Source organism: Chiloscyllium plagiosum, chromosome 31 (assembly GCF_004010195.1).
Source record: "Chiloscyllium plagiosum isolate BGI_BamShark_2017 chromosome 31, ASM401019v2, whole genome shotgun sequence".
Classification (NCBI taxonomy): Eukaryota; Metazoa; Chordata; class Chondrichthyes; order Orectolobiformes; family Hemiscylliidae; genus Chiloscyllium; species Chiloscyllium plagiosum.
In genome coordinates, this window is record NC_057740.1 from 42,952,109 (window position 1) to 42,970,462 (window position 18,354).

The 18,354-nt window shown below is 44.7% G+C and overlaps 1 protein-coding gene across 5 annotated transcripts in view; it reads right to left on the reverse strand.

Annotated features, from left to right (window-relative positions):
• The window catches only part of LOC122565502 (small conductance calcium-activated potassium channel protein 2-like), a 101,293-nt gene that overhangs the window by 41,391 nt on the left and 41,548 nt on the right, over nucleotides 1–18,354 (reverse strand). For 3 of the 5 annotated variants that reach the window (XM_043721540.1, XM_043721539.1, XM_043721543.1), the window contains exons 3-5: nucleotides 12,149–12,202; nucleotides 7,085–7,180; nucleotides 966–1,384 (exon numbers count right to left, since the gene is read on the reverse strand). In XM_043721540.1, the coding sequence (XP_043577475.1) occupies nucleotides 966–1,384; nucleotides 7,085–7,180; nucleotides 12,149–12,202 (569 nt within the window). The remainder of the gene's footprint in view (nucleotides 1–965; nucleotides 1,385–7,084; nucleotides 7,181–12,148; nucleotides 12,203–18,354) is intronic. The other 2 variants (XM_043721542.1, XM_043721541.1) reach the window with 1 other exon arrangement.

Sequence of the window (18,354 nt, forward strand, 5' to 3'; positions counted from 1 at the left end):
TATACTCCTACTTACTTTATACTCTTCTAAGGATTCACTCGATCTATTCTGTCTGTACCTGACATATGCTTCCTTCTTTTTCTTAACCAAACCCTCAATTTCTTATCATCCAGCATTCCCTATACCTACCAGCCTTTCCTTTCATCCTAACAGGAATATACTTTCTCTGGATTCGCGCTATCTCATTTCTGAAGGCTTCCTATTTCTCAGTCGTCCCTTTACCTGCGAACATCTGCCCCCAATCAGCTTTCAAAAGTTCTTGCCTAATACTGTCAAAATTGGCTTTTCTCCAATTTAGAACTTCAACTTTTAGATCTGGTCTATCCTTTTCCATCACTATTTTAAAACAAATAGAATTATGGTCGCTGGCCCCAAAATGCTCCCCCACTGACACCTCAGTCACTTGCCCTGCCTTATTTCCCAAGAGTAGGTCAAGTTCTGCACCTTCTCTAGTAGATACATCCACATACTGAATCAGAAAATTGTCTTGTACACACTTAAGAAATTCCTCTCCATCTAAACCTTAAACACTATGGCAGTCCCAGTCGATGTTTGGAAAGTTAAAATCCCCAACCATAACTACCCTATTATTCTTACAGACAGCTAAGATCTCCTTACAAGTTTGTTTCTCAATTTCCCTCTGACTATTAGGGTGTTAAAAATTGGAAATGTTCCCCATTGCAGGTTCCAAACTCACAGCGATAAACATTAAATTCAGCGTATGTAACAGAAGGTGGGTTCTGTGGACACAGCAATGCCAGTAGTCTCTTACGCAGAGAGGATTAGTTAGACCCTTCTGCAGGGCCTTTGAGTGCAGATCCTTGAAGAGTTGAATTGTGAAAATGGCATTGCAAGGGAAGGAAATGGGTTTAACCCAAATTCTACTTGCCCCTACTGCCCCCTACTAAAAGCCTCACTGAGGTGAGTAATGGTCAAAAGAATGAAACACTGCGGGCTTGCCTTACCTTTCGCACACACGCACAGTCCATGCAGCTATAATCCACGAAGAGATACTAAAGACCAGGAGCACGGTCCCTGGGCAAATTGTCATGAGAGTCTTCATTACAAAGCGAGTATTGAAGTTTATCTTGTTGAGGGCTCCAATGCTTCGAGATGAGGCGTCTGTGAATAGTTTACTGTGGAGCAACATCACCCTGGCAATCAGATAGAGTCTGAGGAACATGGGGATGGAGAGGATAATGTCCACGTCTGCATTGGCCATTGACGTTGTATAAGTGAAGGCGAGACGTGCGGTCCATGTGAAGATGTACTGCCCAGGAATTGGGTGAATCGCACACACAAGCAACTCCAGGCAGATGAAAAATATCCTTTCGTAGGTCATGGCTATTCTCCAATCGTCAGCTCCATTGTCAACCATGAAGAGCTAGAAGGCAAGGAAGAGATGGCAGGGTTAGGCCCAAGGGGCTCATAGGAACAGGAGGAGGCCATTCAGCCCCTTGAGAATGATCTACCTTTCAAATATATCATGGCTGATCTTTATTTTGCCTTCATTCTGAACCTCTTATTAGCTCTTGCCCTAGAAAAGTCTCTGTTTTATCATTTTCAATTACCTCCTCTCAACCTCAGCAGCCTATTGGTGGAACAGTAATGCATTGTCTCCTGAACGGCTAAACCAAATGTTAAAGTCCCTCACCCTTCCAACAAAATGGCTTCTTCCCCTTGACCCAGTCAAATCCTTTCATCATCAAAAAAGATAACAGATCAGAAAAAGGTAACAGTCTGTGATCTGCCTTTGAGAGGAATGTCATTAATTGTCAAAACTAAACACTGTGCAATCCTTCCCTTTTCTCTGATTCTGTACCTACTTCAAATACCAGGGGTCAGTTTGCTCAGTTGGTTGAATGGCTGGTTAGAGTAGAGAGTATGGTGTTGGAAAAGCACAGCAGGCCAGGCAGCATCCAAGGAGCAGGAGAATCGATGTTTCGAGCATAAGCCCTTCATCCTGATGAAGGACTTATGCCTGAAACGTGGACTCTCCTGCTCCTCAGATGCTGCCTGACCTGCTGTGCTTTTCCAGACCCACACTCATGACTCTGATCTCCAGCATCTGCAGACCTCACTTTGCCTGAATGGCTGGTTAATAATGCTAAACATATGGGTTCAATTTCTGCACTGGCTGAGGTCACTGGGAAGGGGCCAGCTTCTCAACCCACCCCCACCCCTCACTTAAGGCATGGTGACCCTCAAGTTAACTCACTACCAGTTGCCTCCCTGTAATGAGACAGCAGTACTATGGTGACTTTAACATTTTTTCAAACCAGGAAAAAGAGAAGGCCACTCAGCCCTTTGACCCTGTTCTGCCATTTAATAAGATTGTGGCTGATCTCACAACACCCAACCATGACAGAATGTTAGATTCCTGAATTGCTAACTCTGCTTCTCTCTCTGCAGCATCTACCTTGCCTTAGTGAGAGTTACCACAATGGCTGATTTTATTTCAGAATGACAACAACCTGCCTGATACCGTTAGAGTGAAATCAGGATCAGTTATCACTGGAAAGTTTCCGAAGTCAGGGATCAAATCTAACTCACAGAAGTAGCTTGCTAATTGGGCAAGGCAGCAATAAATCAATTCCCTTTCACTGCCATTGTGAGAAATTCCTGATCCGAATTTAAAACTCATAAGCATTGTTTTCAATTGCAAGCAGTGTTCTCAGTTATTCATTGTGGTGAACAGCCTGATCACTGAATGCAAGAAGCTCCTGAATCTAACAATCTCCGGCATAGTTCTTAAAATGCCAATAGTTTAACAATTGCTTCTACAGTCTGCTGGACCAGCCCATGTCCACAGCTCGCCCTCCCTGCTTCCCTCACATATTGCCCATATTAATGCTGCTCCCAACACAGTGTCAGGCACTGACACCCTGCACAATGTGCTGCCAGTTGAGAAAGAGATTTCACTGTTACACAGCATCCCTGTTCCACATGAGGATTGGCTGTGAGGAGCTTCTTTCACTGTTGTCAGTCAATTATGAAAATTTAAACTCAATGATGGAAGGCACTGAGAAACACACAGAGCTAGTCATTGCAAACAGCAAAATGAGGGGGTCACACATAGGGTATTCAGTTGCTAACCCTCCAGGAGACTGTGACCTGGAATCTCCAGCCATTAAATAGGAACCTCCAGGACATCACTGCAGGTTTCTCTCACACACACACACACAGACATACACACACAGACACAGAAACACAAACATTAACACACACAGAAGCAAACAGACATACACACACACAGACCCAAACATTCACACAAACAGATATAGAAACACATACAGATAGAAAGAGACATGGACACACCCACAGATACTTATAGAAAACCACACGTACACACACACTGAGTTAAAAAGACATTGATCCATAATTTTCTTTGAACAGTTTCATTTGTTCGAAAAAAAGATGTGAAACAGGGAAAGCAATGGCCATTTGACCAAGATTCATCCAATCAGTGGAACCAGGACTTTATTCTTTGACAGTTACTGCCTTCAGGAAGGAGCATGCTGCAGTGATAGAAACAGAGCAGTGTAGGGGACAGGATGGCTGTGCTCACATCATGCAACCTGGTAAATGGCAGGAGGTCACCCAGACTGAAGGAGTGCTGGTCATCAATACCGAGATGGGAGGCCCCTTCATTGGGCCAAACAAGGAAAGGGGAAACGTGGGGAGCTCAAGTGCTAAGGTGAAAGGAACAAATTTGTAAAGGAAGAAATTGCATTTATATAGTGCCTTTTGCCACTGCCTCCTGTCCTGCATGTACCTATGCCTCCCAGGAGATCTGTCATGGGGTGTCAATGACTGAAAGGGCTATTTTGTGTGAGATCCCAGACTCTGCACAAGTCACTGACCATTTTCTGCTGTCCACCTTTGGAGATATTGATTCTTTTGCCTCAGCCATTGTGTGTTTAAAGAGGGCAATGCTCCCATATCACAGCAGCTAAAAAAGAATAAGGTGCCAGAGTGGGAAGGTTTGAACGATAGGGAGAGGCTGAATAAGCTGGGGCTGTTTTCTCTGGACCATCGGAGTCTGAGAGATGACCTTATAGAGGTTTTAAAAAACATGAGGGGCATGGATGAGATAAACAGACAAACTCTTTTCCCTGGGGTAGGGGAGTCCAGAACTAATGGCATAGGTTTAGGGTGAGAGGGGAAAGAAATAAAAGAGACCTAGGGGGCAACGTTTTCATGCAGAGGGTGGTACATGTACGGAATGAGCTGCCAGAGGGAGTGGTGGAGGATGGTAGATTTGCAACATTTAAAAGGCATGTGGATGGGTATATGAATAGGAAAAGTTTAGAGGGATATAGGTCAGGTGCTGGCAAATGGAACTAGATTTATGTAGGATATCTGGTCGGCATGGACTAGTTGGACTGAAGGTTCTGTTTCTGTGTTGGACATCTCTATGATTCTATGACATGGGATTTGGGAACGGGATGAGACCCATGAGCCTGTTCCAATATCCAATAAGATCATGGCTGACCTGGTCATGGTCTCAGCTGCATTCTTCCCATTTGGCTCTAGCCCCACCCCTAACCCTTGACTCCCAGAATACCTCACAGTGAAATCCAGTGTGTACAGCAATGTGGGGAACACAGCAGCCAATTTGCCTACTGCCAGATTCCACAAACAGCAATGAAATAATTGATCAGCTCTTTTTGCAATGTAGGTCGAGGGGTAAAGTACTGGTCAGAACAATGCAGGGATCCTGCTCTGGGTGAAGCAGCATTTGGCATTTGTGGTCATGCATCTGAAGAGGGCCCAGAGGCTACAGCGAGCCCCACTGGGCTATGGCTGACACCACAGACTCATGCAGGACAGAGTCTGTCCCACCAAAGAGAACTTAACAGGCACAACTATAAATATTCAATGTACCTTGAATCTGGAACTTTGGAAACACTGCTGAGAGAGTTGTCAGCTCATTCTACTAGAAATTATTTTAATAAGAATGATTTTCAATTAACACGACTGTTTAAACACACATAATTAGAAGTTTAGTGCTTCACTGGTTATATTAATATATTTTGCATTTTTTTTGAAGATGTCTAGTTTCAAATCCCTTTACAATTGACTGATGGGAGTGAACACTGTAGGATTAAAATGGATGCATTGGGAGTGAAGGGTTATTGGGGGTGACATGAACTCCACCAACATTTATAGGCTGAAGGTCTTGAGTGTTCTTCGAGTATTTCTGCTGTTACATTGAATCCTCAAAAGCAGAGAATAATGGCAGCAGTTTCGAACCAGCCAAAGACTCACCCGTTCTGTGCCTATCACCCTCTGTAAGCTGGAACTCTGTTCCCTTTTCAGAACCTAATTCACAGAGTCCCGTTCGCCCACTGAGCCTGTGCTCACTGACCTACACTGGTTTTTACAATCCAGTAAATCCACAATTTGTTCATCCTTGCTTGCCAAACCCAAGGTTTTCCTCCATCCTGTCTCTGTCAAATCCTCAAGCCCCACAACCCTCTGAAATCTATCCACTGCTGCTGATATTTTGCCCTCCAGCATTTCCCCAGGCTTCACTATTGGTAGCCAGGCATGTAACTGCTTGAACCCAAACTCCTGAATTCCGTCCTCTCTGGCCCTTGCTTTTGCCCCTTTAAAACACTTTTCATAATATATCCTTTGACCACATTGTATTTACCATTGATTCCTTATATGTTCCGATGTCAAAGCACCTTGGAATGTTTTGCACCAAACTCAAGGTGCTACATAAATGCAAGTTGTAATGAATTTTTTTTCAGACCAGCTGATACCTCTCTGATGCACAATGAACAGTGTGTAAAAACAGAAATCATCTGGGAACCAGCTCCGAGATGGGCAAAATCTAGCATGGGGGTCACAGTAACAACCATATTTTCTGTTTTACTCATTCAGGAGAGATGGGGCCTGCACTTATTCTCCGTCCCTAGTTGCCCCTTCAGAAGGTGGTGGTGAGCTGCTTTCTTGAACCACTACAAATCCTTTGGGTGGACCCACAATGACTGTTATGGAGAGAGTTCCAGGACTTTGACCCAGTGATAGTGAAGGAACGATGGTATGTTTCCAAATCAGGATGGTGAATGGCCTGGAGAAGAGTTTGCAAATTTCTGCTCCAGTGTTCAATGCCCTGACTGTGAAAGAACAGTGTTTCAAAGCTGAACCCTGCTTTCTTTGTTCTGGGGAATCCAGACTCAGAATAAATGATTAAATGAGAGAAAGAGAGAGAAGTAAGTCATGGCAATGTGGAATAAATTATTGAGGGTTGGACTGGACCAGCTCCAAACAGTTTCAAAGGAACTTTAATTCCTCTTTCAAAATAATCAGGACAGCTCACAGCATGGCTGGTACAGCCTGACTTGGACATTGAGTTGGGCAGACAGGCTGCTAATCTCTCACTCATCGCTAACTGGGATTAACCCAAGCAGGGTCACCCCCACTGGCTCAGTAAGTACTCACTGTACCCCAGCTAATGCCAGACCCACAGACAGGACTATCCCCAAACTCAGTTTTTGAGGAGAGGGTGGGGAATGCTTTGTTGTCCCCAGGAATTGTCTGCAAATTCCCCACCGTTACACCTCTGAAAAAGAACAGAGAGAGATTCAGGTTGATGCTTGCAAGGGGAATGACAATGGGGCCAACGCACCCATGGGAGAGACAAAGGGTGGTGAGAGCCTGGAACATGCTGCCAGAGGAGGTGGTGGGAGCAGACACAATAGCAGCATTCAAGAAGCACCTGGATGAATACAGGAATAGGAAGGGAATAAAGGGATACAGATCCTGTAAGTGAAGACAGTATTCGTATGGAAGGACAAAATATGTCGACACATGTTTGGAGGGCCGAAGGGCCCGTTCCTGTGCTGTATTGTTCTTTGTTAATGTAGGTTAGACCAGAGGTCAATAGTGATGCTTTCTGTGGTTGAATATCCAACTGACATCCCAGTGTCCAAGCCTATCACTTTGCAGAAAGACCTGCCGTACCATATGCTGAGGCTGTGGAACCTCAGTCAGTGCCTGTGGGGGGAACGAGGTGGGTGAACAGTCAGGGACAAGATTGGGAAAATACCTGCATGAAAGCATCGATTCTTACCTGAATCTCCCGGGCATGATACACAATAATGAGACCCAGTAATATTACAGTGGAGAGGCTGATAAGGCATTTGAGTGCGAGGGAATATAGTGACGCCTGTAATACAACAAAGAGAACTGGTTAACATCCATAAATTGCAATCATCTCACACAGCCAACACTGTCTCTCTAATAGGCAATTCAGCAACAAACATCAGTTCTTTAAATACAAGAAAGAGCTATTTGGATTAATAAACCTCATCCTTCAGTCTCTCTGATTTAGTTGTACATTCATTGTGTTCAATTGCATGCAGGTGGTGGACATTAGCTGGGGATTCACTTATGATTCCATCAATGGGAACAGATTGAAACTGTACTGGTTAGGTTAGGATGCACATGTTTGTAAAGTATATTACAAATATAAAGGTGGATAGAGTGTGTTAAGGTTGGCTCCAGTTCAAATTAACAACCTAGTCAATTCATCCCCACACCCATCCAATCCCAACTCTCCATTCCCATCAAATATACCCATTGACCTTCTTTTCTTATCCTTTACTCCTGATGCAGTTCACTACTAACAGAATCCATAAGCTTTTCTTTATTCAATTGTAGGATGTGGATGCTGCTGGATTTTATGTCCATCCTTAGCTACCCTGGAGAGGATGGTTGTGAACTGCTGCCTTAAACTTGTCTTGGTAAAAGAGCAACCAAAACACAGTTTAGAAAGGAATGCCAGAGTTTTGACCCAGTGACAGTGAAGGCATGGCGATATATTTCCAAATCAGGATGGTGAATGCAGGAGGCGGTGCTCCCATGTATCTGCCGACCTTGTCTTTATAGATGGAAGTGGTCGTGGGTTTGGAAGGTAGTGTCAAAGGATCTTTGCTGAATTTCTGCAGTGCATCTTGTAGATAGTACACACACACACTGCTGCTACTGAACATCAGTGGTGGAGGGTGTGAATGTTTGTGGATGTGGTGCCAATCAAGCGGGCTGGATGGTGTCGAGCTTCTTGAATGTCTTTGGGGCTGCAGGCAAGTGGGGAGTATTCCATTACACTCCTGACTTGTGTCTTGTAGAAAGTGGGTAATATCTGGGGAGTCAGGAGATGAGTTACTCGCTGCAGTATTCCCAATATCTGACCTATTCTTGCAGTCACTGTAGTTATATAGCTAGTCAATTCTGGTCAGTTTCTGGTCAGTGGTAACCCATAGAATGTTCAGTGAAGGTAACACCACTGAATGTCAAAGGACGGTGGTTAGACTGTTTCTTATTGGCTATTATCATTAGTTGGCATTTGAGTGGCACAAGCATTAGTTGCCACTTGTCAGCCCAAGACTGAATATTGTCCAGGTTTTATTGCATTTGAACATGAACTGCTTCAGTATCTGAGGAGTTGCAAATGGAGCTGAACATTGTGCAATCATCTGCAAACATCCCCACTTCTGACCTTATGACGGAGGGAAGATCATTGATGAAGCAGCTGAAGATGGTTGGGAGTGGGACACTATCCTGAGGAATTCCTGCAGAGATGTCCTGGAGCTGAGGTGACTGATCTCCAGCAACCACAACCATCTTCCTGTGTGTCAGGTATGACTCCAACCAGTGGAGAGTTTCCCACCTGTTTCCTATTGATTCCAGTTTTGTTAGGGCTCCTTGATATCACTTGGTCAAATGTCGCCTCGATGTCATAAGCTATCACTGTCCCTTCCCCTCTGGAATTCAGCCCTTTCAGTGACGTCCATGTTTGAACCAAGGCTGTAATGAGGTCAGGAGTTGAGTGGCCCTGATGGAACCCAAACTGGGCGTCACTGAGCAGGCTATTGCTGAGCTGGTGTACTGAATAGCACTGTTGATGACCCCTTCCATCATGTTACTGATGATCGAGAGTAGACCGATGGGGCAATAATTGGCCGGGTTGGTATGTCCTGCTTTTAATGTACAGGACATACCTGGGCAATTTTCCATATTGTTGGGTAGATGCTAGTGTTGTAACAGTACTGGAACAGCGTGGCTAGGGGAGTGGAAAGTTCTGAAGCACAAGATTTCAGTACTATTGCCAGAATGTTGTCAGGGCCCGTACTGGCCCCTTTCCAGTATCCAGTGACTCCAACCATTTCTTGATATACATTGGAGTGCGTCAAAAAGTGTGGTGCTGGAAAAGCACAGCCAGTCAGGCAGCATCCTGATGAAGAGCTTATGTTCAAAACGTTGACTCTCCTGCTCCTGGGATGCTGCCTGACCGGCTGTGCTTTGACTTTGATCTCCAGCATCTGCAGGTGCTCACTTTCTCCTCATGTGAAATGAACCAAATTGGCTGAAAACTGGTACCTGTGATACTGGAGAGCACTGGAGGAGGCTGAGGTGGATCATCCACTCAGTACTTCTGGCTAAAATTTGTGGCAAATGCTTCAGCCTTATCTTTTGAACAAATATGTTGGGCTCACCCTGTCATTGAGGATGGGGATATTTGTGGAGCCTCCTCCTCCAGTGAGTTGTTTAATTGTCTGCCACCATTCACACCTGGATGTGGCAGGACGGTAGAGCTTGAACAAACATCACAAAGTTGGATTTTTAAAAAATATCACTAACTCCAGATCAGACTCATCCCCACCAGTACTGTCCCCTAGTGTTATACAGAGACAGATCTGTCCCCACCAGTAATGTACCCAGCATTATACAGTAATAGACCTGTCCCCAGCAGTACTGTACCCCAGTGTTATACAGTGATAGACCTGTCCCCACCAGTATGGTACCCAGTGTTATGCAGCAACAGACATGTCCCCACCAGTACTGTACCCAGTATTAGACAGTGACAGACCTGTCCCCATCAGTACTGAACCCCAATGTTATACCGTGAAAGACCTATCCCCCGCCAGTACTGTACCTCAGTGTTATACAGCGACACATCTATCCCCACCAGTCCTCATTCCTGATGAAGGGCTCTGGCCCAAAAATTGATTTTCCTGCTCCTCAGATGCTGCCTGACATGCTGTGCTTTTCCAGCAACATACTCTCAACTCTGATCTCTAGCATCTGCAGACCTCACTGTTTCCCTGTCCCCACAAGTACTGAAACCCAATGTTATACTGTGAGAGACCTGTCCCCACCAGTACTGTACCCCAGTGTTACACAGTGACAGACCTGTCCCCACCAGTACTGTCCCCCAGTGTAATACAGTAACAGACTTGTCCCCACCAATACTGTACCCAGGTGTTACACAGTGACAGACCTGTCCTCACCAGTACTGCACCCCAGTGTTACACAGTGACGGACCTGTCCTCACCATTACTGTACCCCAGTGTTACACAGTGACAGACCTGTCCCCACCAGTACTGTACCCCAGTGTTTTACAGGGACAGACCTGTCCCCACTAGTACTGCAACCCAGTGTTATACAGTGACAGATCTATCCCCACCAGTACTGTACCCCAGTGTTATAGTGACAGACCTGTCCCCACCAGTACCGTACCCCAGTGTTACACAGTGACAGACCTGTCCCCACCAGTACTGTACCCCAGTGTTATATAATGACAGACTTGTCCCTATCAGTACTGTACCCCAGTGTTATACAGTGACAGACCTGTCCACACCAGTACTGTACCCCAGTGTTCCCTTATCACATGACCATCTACAATTTGCCCAAGGGTGGACAAGCCCAACTTGACCTATTGTACTCTATGTTACTCTATCCCCACTCCCACCCTCCTCTAGCTTATCTCTCCATGCTTCAGGCTCTCTGCCTTTATTCCTGATGAAGGGCTTTTGCCCGAAACGTCGATTTTGCCTGTCCTCGGATGCTGCCTGAATTGCTGTGCTCTTCTAGCACCACTGATCCAGAATCTGGTTTCCAGCATCTGCAGTCATTGTTTTTACCCACCAGTTCTGTACCCCAGTGTTATATCGAGACAAACAGGAAACCTTACATGTTTGACCTTTCATCATAAATCAATTCTCAGTAACTCAGAGTTGTGTCAATCAAACCATGTTTGCTCTGATACCCCATAAACATTTACATCAGAAAATTTGGTAATCAAGAACTCGTGTTTTCTGATTTAATTCCTCACTGTCTCACTGGGTCACCAACAAAATTATCTGACATTTGTCTAACCAGGTTTTCTGAAAATTAAACTTTTCATTTCCATGTTACTTTCTATAGCGTCAGGCTATCCAAAGCAGTTAACAGCCAATTATATACTTTGGAAATGCCGTGACAGTTGGAATGTAGCAAATCAATCCTCAATTTGTACACAACATGATCCCACTAACAACAGTGTAGTAAAAGAGATGATCATTGGTTTCATATTTCACATTATTGTTTGACGAATAAATGTTGGCTTCAAACATACAAACCATTTCAGAGTTGAGTCATGCCATGCAATCTTTTACCTACTGACAGCACAGTCAGGGCCTCAGTTTAACACCTCCTCTGAAAGATGACACCTCCAGTGCACCCTCAGAACTGCACTGCAGTGTCTGCCTGGATGCTATATAGGAGCTGGTCCCACAACCTTCAGGCTTTGGAGCAGAAAAGCCACCTACTGAATGCTAGCAGGTAACTTGAGGTTACAAATGTTTGCAAATACCTGTTTGGGCAACCAAGTGATACCCATCTTCTCACCAGCCCTTTCAGTCCTTCTCTCTGTCCCCAAAAAAGCTCTCAATTGTCTCATTAATAACATGCAAAATATTTAGAGCTCAGAAACAGCCCATTCACACCATGCTATCTACACACACACACACGTACATATACATGCACACAGACAACCACCCACACATTTGCACTTGCACCAAACACAGACACACACATACCACACACAGACACACCACATATACACTCACTCTCACATGCACACACGCACACTCTCAGACACACACATGGATAGACTCACCTTAATCTCAGACACACAAGGGCAGATACAACCCTAATGTCACACACTCAAATGCAACCTTAATCTCAGACATACCTGAGGGCAGATAACCTTGGACACACACACACAAGCAGACACAACCCTAACCTTAAACACACTCAAGGGCAGATACAACAATTAAAGTCAAACACACACTAGAGCAGTCAGAACACTAACCTCAGACACACACTTGAGCACAGTGTTGGAGGGCAGAATGGAGAGTTTCAAGCACTTTGGGATAAGAAGAAAAATGAGAAAACAGAGAGACACAGAGACAGCAACAAGAAGATAGAGACTAGTAAACAACAGTAAGGATAAACAGTTACAGAAAACATACTGAGAACAGACTAAATATTACAGTTTCTAATGTTTGTGGTCCAACACAAATCACTGAACTCTATTTCTGTTATCTGTACATCTTGCTTGCATGATATATTCAGTTCAAAGAACTAATATGCTCCCAGTGTCTCTGTAGCAGATTCTATTTTATAAAAGTGGAGTTGTTTAATAATTTGTCAGGCTCCCTGTTGGACATTCTGACTGTAATTATAAATAAATTTTCAATCAGTGAGTTGGTGATGGGGCTGCAGTGTTGGGCGACACTACCAGGAGCATAAATCGACAGTGTTCCCAATTCCTACCGGGGAGCCATCGGCAATCCTAAAATGTAAACTGAGCTCAGGGGAAGTCTGGAGGATGTTGCTGTAATAAACCAGCTAAGAATGTGTGTGAGGACAGAGGGGGCAATGTGTCCTGCAGAGCTGGTCAAACACACAATTGTCTAGACAGAAATATAACCAGCAGAGTTTCCTGAGTGCTTCAGATTGTGAACACTGCTCGCCTCTCCTTTTGCTCCAGGTTTCACACAGGCCTCTGCTGAACTAGAATGCTGGAGGGGAGGGGGAGGGGTTAAATGGGAGTCAATGATGGTGACTGAGCAGATGCCTGGGTGTTTCACTGCATGATCTCCATAGCCCCTCCACTGCCATCACCCCCCTCCATGCTCTCCCCAATCACCCCCTGCCCCCATTGCCTGGCAAAGCAGAAAGCCAAGATGCTTTCTAACCTAATTCGATGATTTTTAAATGCCTGTCAAAAACAGTAAAAACAAATTGAAAACAAAATCACAAAATTGATTCAATGCCCACACCATCCCGTTACTTAAGTGCCACACACTGGTCACAAAGTCCCACAGGCTGAAGACTAATCTTCAAGTTCTGGAGAAATGAAGGTTTTCTGAATGAATAGATGTTCATTTACAAGGATTACTGTTTTTATTGAACTAATTTTTCCCCCTGAGGTGCTGAGAGGCTGACTCTGGGAGCTGGAAAGTTTACAGAACGGGATTCATAGCCTCAGAATAAGGGGCTGGTCATTTTGAACTGAGATGGGGAGACATGCCTTCACCCAGAGAGTAGTGAGTTTCGGAGGGCAGTGGGTGACCTGTCAAGACTGTGCTAAATGGATTTCTGGGTACTGAAGCAGTTAAGGGTAGGTGGAGTTGAGGATGGAACAATGACCTATTACCTTTCTGAAATGTGCAGCTGGTCTGAGGGGCTGAATAGCCTGGTCTTGTTATCTTTTCCTAAATTCTTTTGAGATAGGAATCTCTTTCTCACTTGGAGGAGGAGGGACTAACCTGGAAACTGATGACATACTGAGTCATTTCAGAAAGTTCTCTTTGCAACAGAATTGTTTCCTCAGGGATGCTCCAGACAACATGAACCCCTTGATAAAATCTGTGGTTTTGCAGAACAGTTTGGTGATTCTGAATACAGCACAGAACAAAGCCATTCGGTCCATAGTGTCTGCATCAGCCCTCCAACAAGCATCATGACTTGGTGCTGTTCTCCTGCCTTTCCCCCATATCCTTACACATTGAATCTATTGAAACAATCAGCCAATGCCTGCTGAAAAGCCTCGATTGACTCTTCCTTCACCACATTTCCAGGCAGTGCATTTCACACCCTGACCACTCGCCGGGTGAAAAGGTTTCTTTGCACATCACATCTCCTCACAGTTCCTCAAATCACTTTCAATTTATGGCTCTCTCATTCTTGATTCTTTAATGAGCTGTTCATTCTATCCAACCCACTCATGATTTTGATCTGCTCTCAACCTTGCTCTATCTGAGGAAAACAGTCCCAACTTCTTCAATCCAACCTCATCACTGAAATTCCTCATCCCTAGGAAATCACTGCTGCACTCTCTCCAGTGTGTTCACATCCTTCCAAAGTGTGATGTCGAGAAATGTAAACCACACTCACCAGCTGAGATCTAACCGGTGTCTTGTATATGTTCAGCATCACCTCCTTACTCTGTGCTCCACATCCCCATTAATTAAGAACACTGTATGCTTTATTAATTGCTCTCTACAACTGCCCTGCTACCTTCAGTGATCTGTGCACCTACACACCCAGCATATGGGCCCTCTGCCTCTGTACCCCATTTACAATTGTACCCTTTATTTTATATTGTTTGTCCATGTTCTTCCTATCAAAATGCACCATCTTTACAATCTCTGCATTGAACTTCATCTGCCACCTATCCGCCCACTTCACCAACTCGTCAAAGTCTTTCTTAAGTTCTAGATTGTCCTCCTCAAATTTTCCAGGTTTTAATTTTGCCTGCAAACTTTGAAACTGTCCCCTGCACACCAGGATCTAGCTCATAAACAATTATTAGGCAAAGCAGGGGTCCTGATACTGACCCCTGGGGATCACCCTGAGAAACCCTCCTCCAGCCCAATTTCCCCATCTGAAATTCAAGCTGGCATTCCCAAACAACCCAACCTTTTCCATATGAGTACCAATTCGATCCCAAATAATTGTTTTTACTTAAGAGCACTTGAACAGAAAGAGGTCATCAGACTCCTCTCGAGCCTGTTACACAGGAACAGGAGGAGGCCATTCAACCCTCTCAAGACTGTTCTGTGTTTCTGTGAATCATGACTAAACTGAATCATTGAGCAAACTTTTTTTTAAGATCAAAAGAAAGAGGAGCAGAATCAGGCCATTCAGCCCATTGAGTCTGCTCTGCCATTCAATCATGGCTGATGTATTTTTCAACCCCACTCTCCTGCCTTCTCCCTGTAACCCTTGATCCCCTTACTAATTAAGAACCTATCTGTCTCTGCCTTAAATACACTGAATGACTTGGCCTCAACCATCTTTTGTGGCAATGAGTTCCACAGATTCCCCACCTTCTGGCTAAAGAAATTCCTAGGCTAAAAACAAGGACTGCAGATGCTGGAAACCAGATTCTAGATTAGAGTGATGCTGGAAAAACACAGCAGGTCAGGCAGCAGCCTGAAACATCGATTTTCCTGCTCCTCAGATGCTGCCTGACCTGCTGTGCTTTTCCAGCACCACTCTAATCTAAAGAAATTCCTCCACATCTTAGTTCGAAAGGGTTGTCCCTTCACTCTGAGGCTGTGCCCCAACATAGAATCCCAACAGTGTGGAAACTGGCTCTTCGGCCCAACAAGTCCACGCTGACCCTCCGAACAGTAACCCACCCAGACCCATTCCCCTACATTTACCCCTGACAAATGTACCTAACCTACGTTTCCCTGAACACTATGGGCAATTTAGCATGGCCAATTCACCTAACCTGCACACCTCTGGACTGTGGGAGGAAACCCACAAAGACACAGGGAGAATGTGCAAACTCCACACAGACAGTCACACCAAGGCTGGAATCAAATCTGGGTCCCTGGGGCTGTGAGGCAGCTGTGCTAACCACTGAGCCACTGAGCCACCCTAAACTGTATCCTTCTAAACTCCATCGAGTACAAACCCAGAGTCCTCAACCGCTCCTCATATCCTTCATACCCAGGATCAATCTAGAAAACTTCCTCTGGACACCCCACTCTAACACCAGCACATCCCTCCTTAAATTCCAAAACTGCTCACAATATTCCAAATGCGGTCTGACTGGAGTCTTAAACAGCTTCAGCAGTACATTTCTTGTATTCTAGCCCTCTCTAAATAAAATTCTCGTCTAGCAAAAACATTTCAATTTCAGGTTTAAAATTATTCATTGAGCATCGGCATGTGTGTGGGAGAGATCCACAGTTTTACCACCCACAATATTTACCACCCTCTGTGTGAGGAAGTGTAGCCTAATTTCACTGGCTCAGATTTTCATCTTATTTTGAGGAAGTGTTGAATTCAATTACTTTAATCTTAACAAAATGACCCCTCAAATCTTCTACAATGTATGGAATGGAGGTTTAGTTTGTGTAATGGCTTCTGCGAATCTAACTCTGTTTGTCTAACTGTCAGTGCCGTAGAAGGGGTCAGTTGGGGATTTAGGAAGGGGTGGGAGTTAAGGGGACGTTGATATTGGAAATATGAAACATGAAGAAAAAGGGCTGGAAATACTCAGCAGGTCTGGCAGCATCTGTGGGGGGAAAGAAAGAGAGAGAGAGAGACACACACATTTACCGTTTCAGGTCTGTGACTGGGAAACGTTGGAACAGGATTTAAACACAACTTTAAAGCCTACTTCTTTGACTAAGCTTTTTGTCACCTGTCTTATATCTCCAAAGTAATGTATGTGGTACATTAAATTTTGTTTGATTGTCACCGCTGTGGAGTATTTTAACTAAGGTTGCTGTATAAATGCAAGTTTGTTGTTGTTGGTGTTGTTCCTCATTCTACCCTGTCCCCGACTGTGGGTTTGATCTTGGTCCCAACTGTTTCACAGGTTCACTTGGTTTGTAACAGAATGCTGTCAGCACTGCCCCTCAGTTTGTGTACTGGGAGTGGTCAGAATTCAGAGACAGCTATACCTCTGTCCTCATGGAGAAGACACAACTCAGAAGGAATCTGGAACAGGTGCCCTGGCATTGGTTTCACTTGGCACTGGGCTATGTCCAGCCCACCGGGAGAGAACACAAAACAAACACAGAAAATGCTGGATACTCAGCGAGTTTGGCAGCATCTGTGGAGAGAGAAAAACAAAGCTAACATTTCAGTTTGATGACCTTTCATCAGAACTGGAAAATGTTAGAGAGGAAACAGATTTTACGCAAAGCCCTGAAGGCTTCTCAGCTGTTTCTTGATTGAATCTAACAGTTTCAGAACATAACTTTGTTTTTTATGTTGTTTCATTCTCAGATAGTGAAGATCCTGTCATTCCACTAACAGCTGCTCTGAACCCAACGTGTGTTACTTCTAAGACCCCTTTTGTCATGTACCATTATCCCTGGCGTCATTTAGCTTCTCCTGCCTTGTACTCTATCCCAGAGCTTCACTTTGACTTCCCTCCCCTCCCCCCTCAGCCGCACAACATCCAGACCCATGAATTAGGAGCAGATGCAAGCCATTCAGCCCCTCGAACCCCACTCTGCCATTCAATAACCTCATATCTGATCTAGTTACTCCACGTTCCTGCCAATTCCCCTAATGGGCTTGCATCTGACTTCTTATCAAGAATCTAACCAGCTCTGCTTTGAATACATTCAAAGTCTTTGCTTTCACAACCATTTGAGGGAAAGGACTCCAAACACCCACCATCCTCTGAGGGGAAGGAACATTCCCTCATTTCTGAGTTACATGGATAGCCGTTGATATTTAAATTGTGACGCTTGGGTCTAGATTCTGCCACAGGCCGAGGGATCCTCTCCACATCCACATTGCCAAGGTCCTTCAGGATTTTATGCTTCAATCAAGTCACCTCTCAGTCTTCTAAGTTCCAGCAGATCTCAGCCTCACCTGCACAAACTCTCATCACGAGAAAACCCTCCCACTTCAACTATGAATGAATATGGACCATCAGACTCAAGAACAGCTTCTTCCCTGCTGTTATCAGACTCCTAAATGGACTTGCACTGTAGCTGTAACACCAGATTCTGTATTCTATTACCCTGATGGACTTATGGAACTTATGATTTGTCTGGTTAGCACGCAAAACAATACTTTTGGGCAGCACGGTGGTTCAGTGGTTAGCACTGCTGCCTCACAGCACCAGGGACCTGGGTTCAATTCCCACCTCAAGTGACTGTCTGTGTAGAGTTTGCACATTCTCTCCGTGTCTGCGTGGGTTTCCTCCGGGTGCTCCCATTTCCTCCCACAATCCAAAGGTGTACAGGTCAGGGTGAATTGGCCATGCTAAATTACCCATAGTGTTAGGTGCATTAGTTAGGGGTAAATGTAGGGGAATGGGTCTGGTGGGTTACTCTTTGGAGGGTCAGTGTGGACCTGTTGGGCCGAAGGGCCTGTTTCCACACTGTAGGGAATCTAATCATCTATCTAATCTTTTCACTATAGCATTGTAAATATGACAATAATAAATCAAATCAAATCGAATGAATCTAATCGAACCGAATCAAATCCAATGAATCTAAATAAACCTTTGCCCGAGCTCAGTGCCAGTCC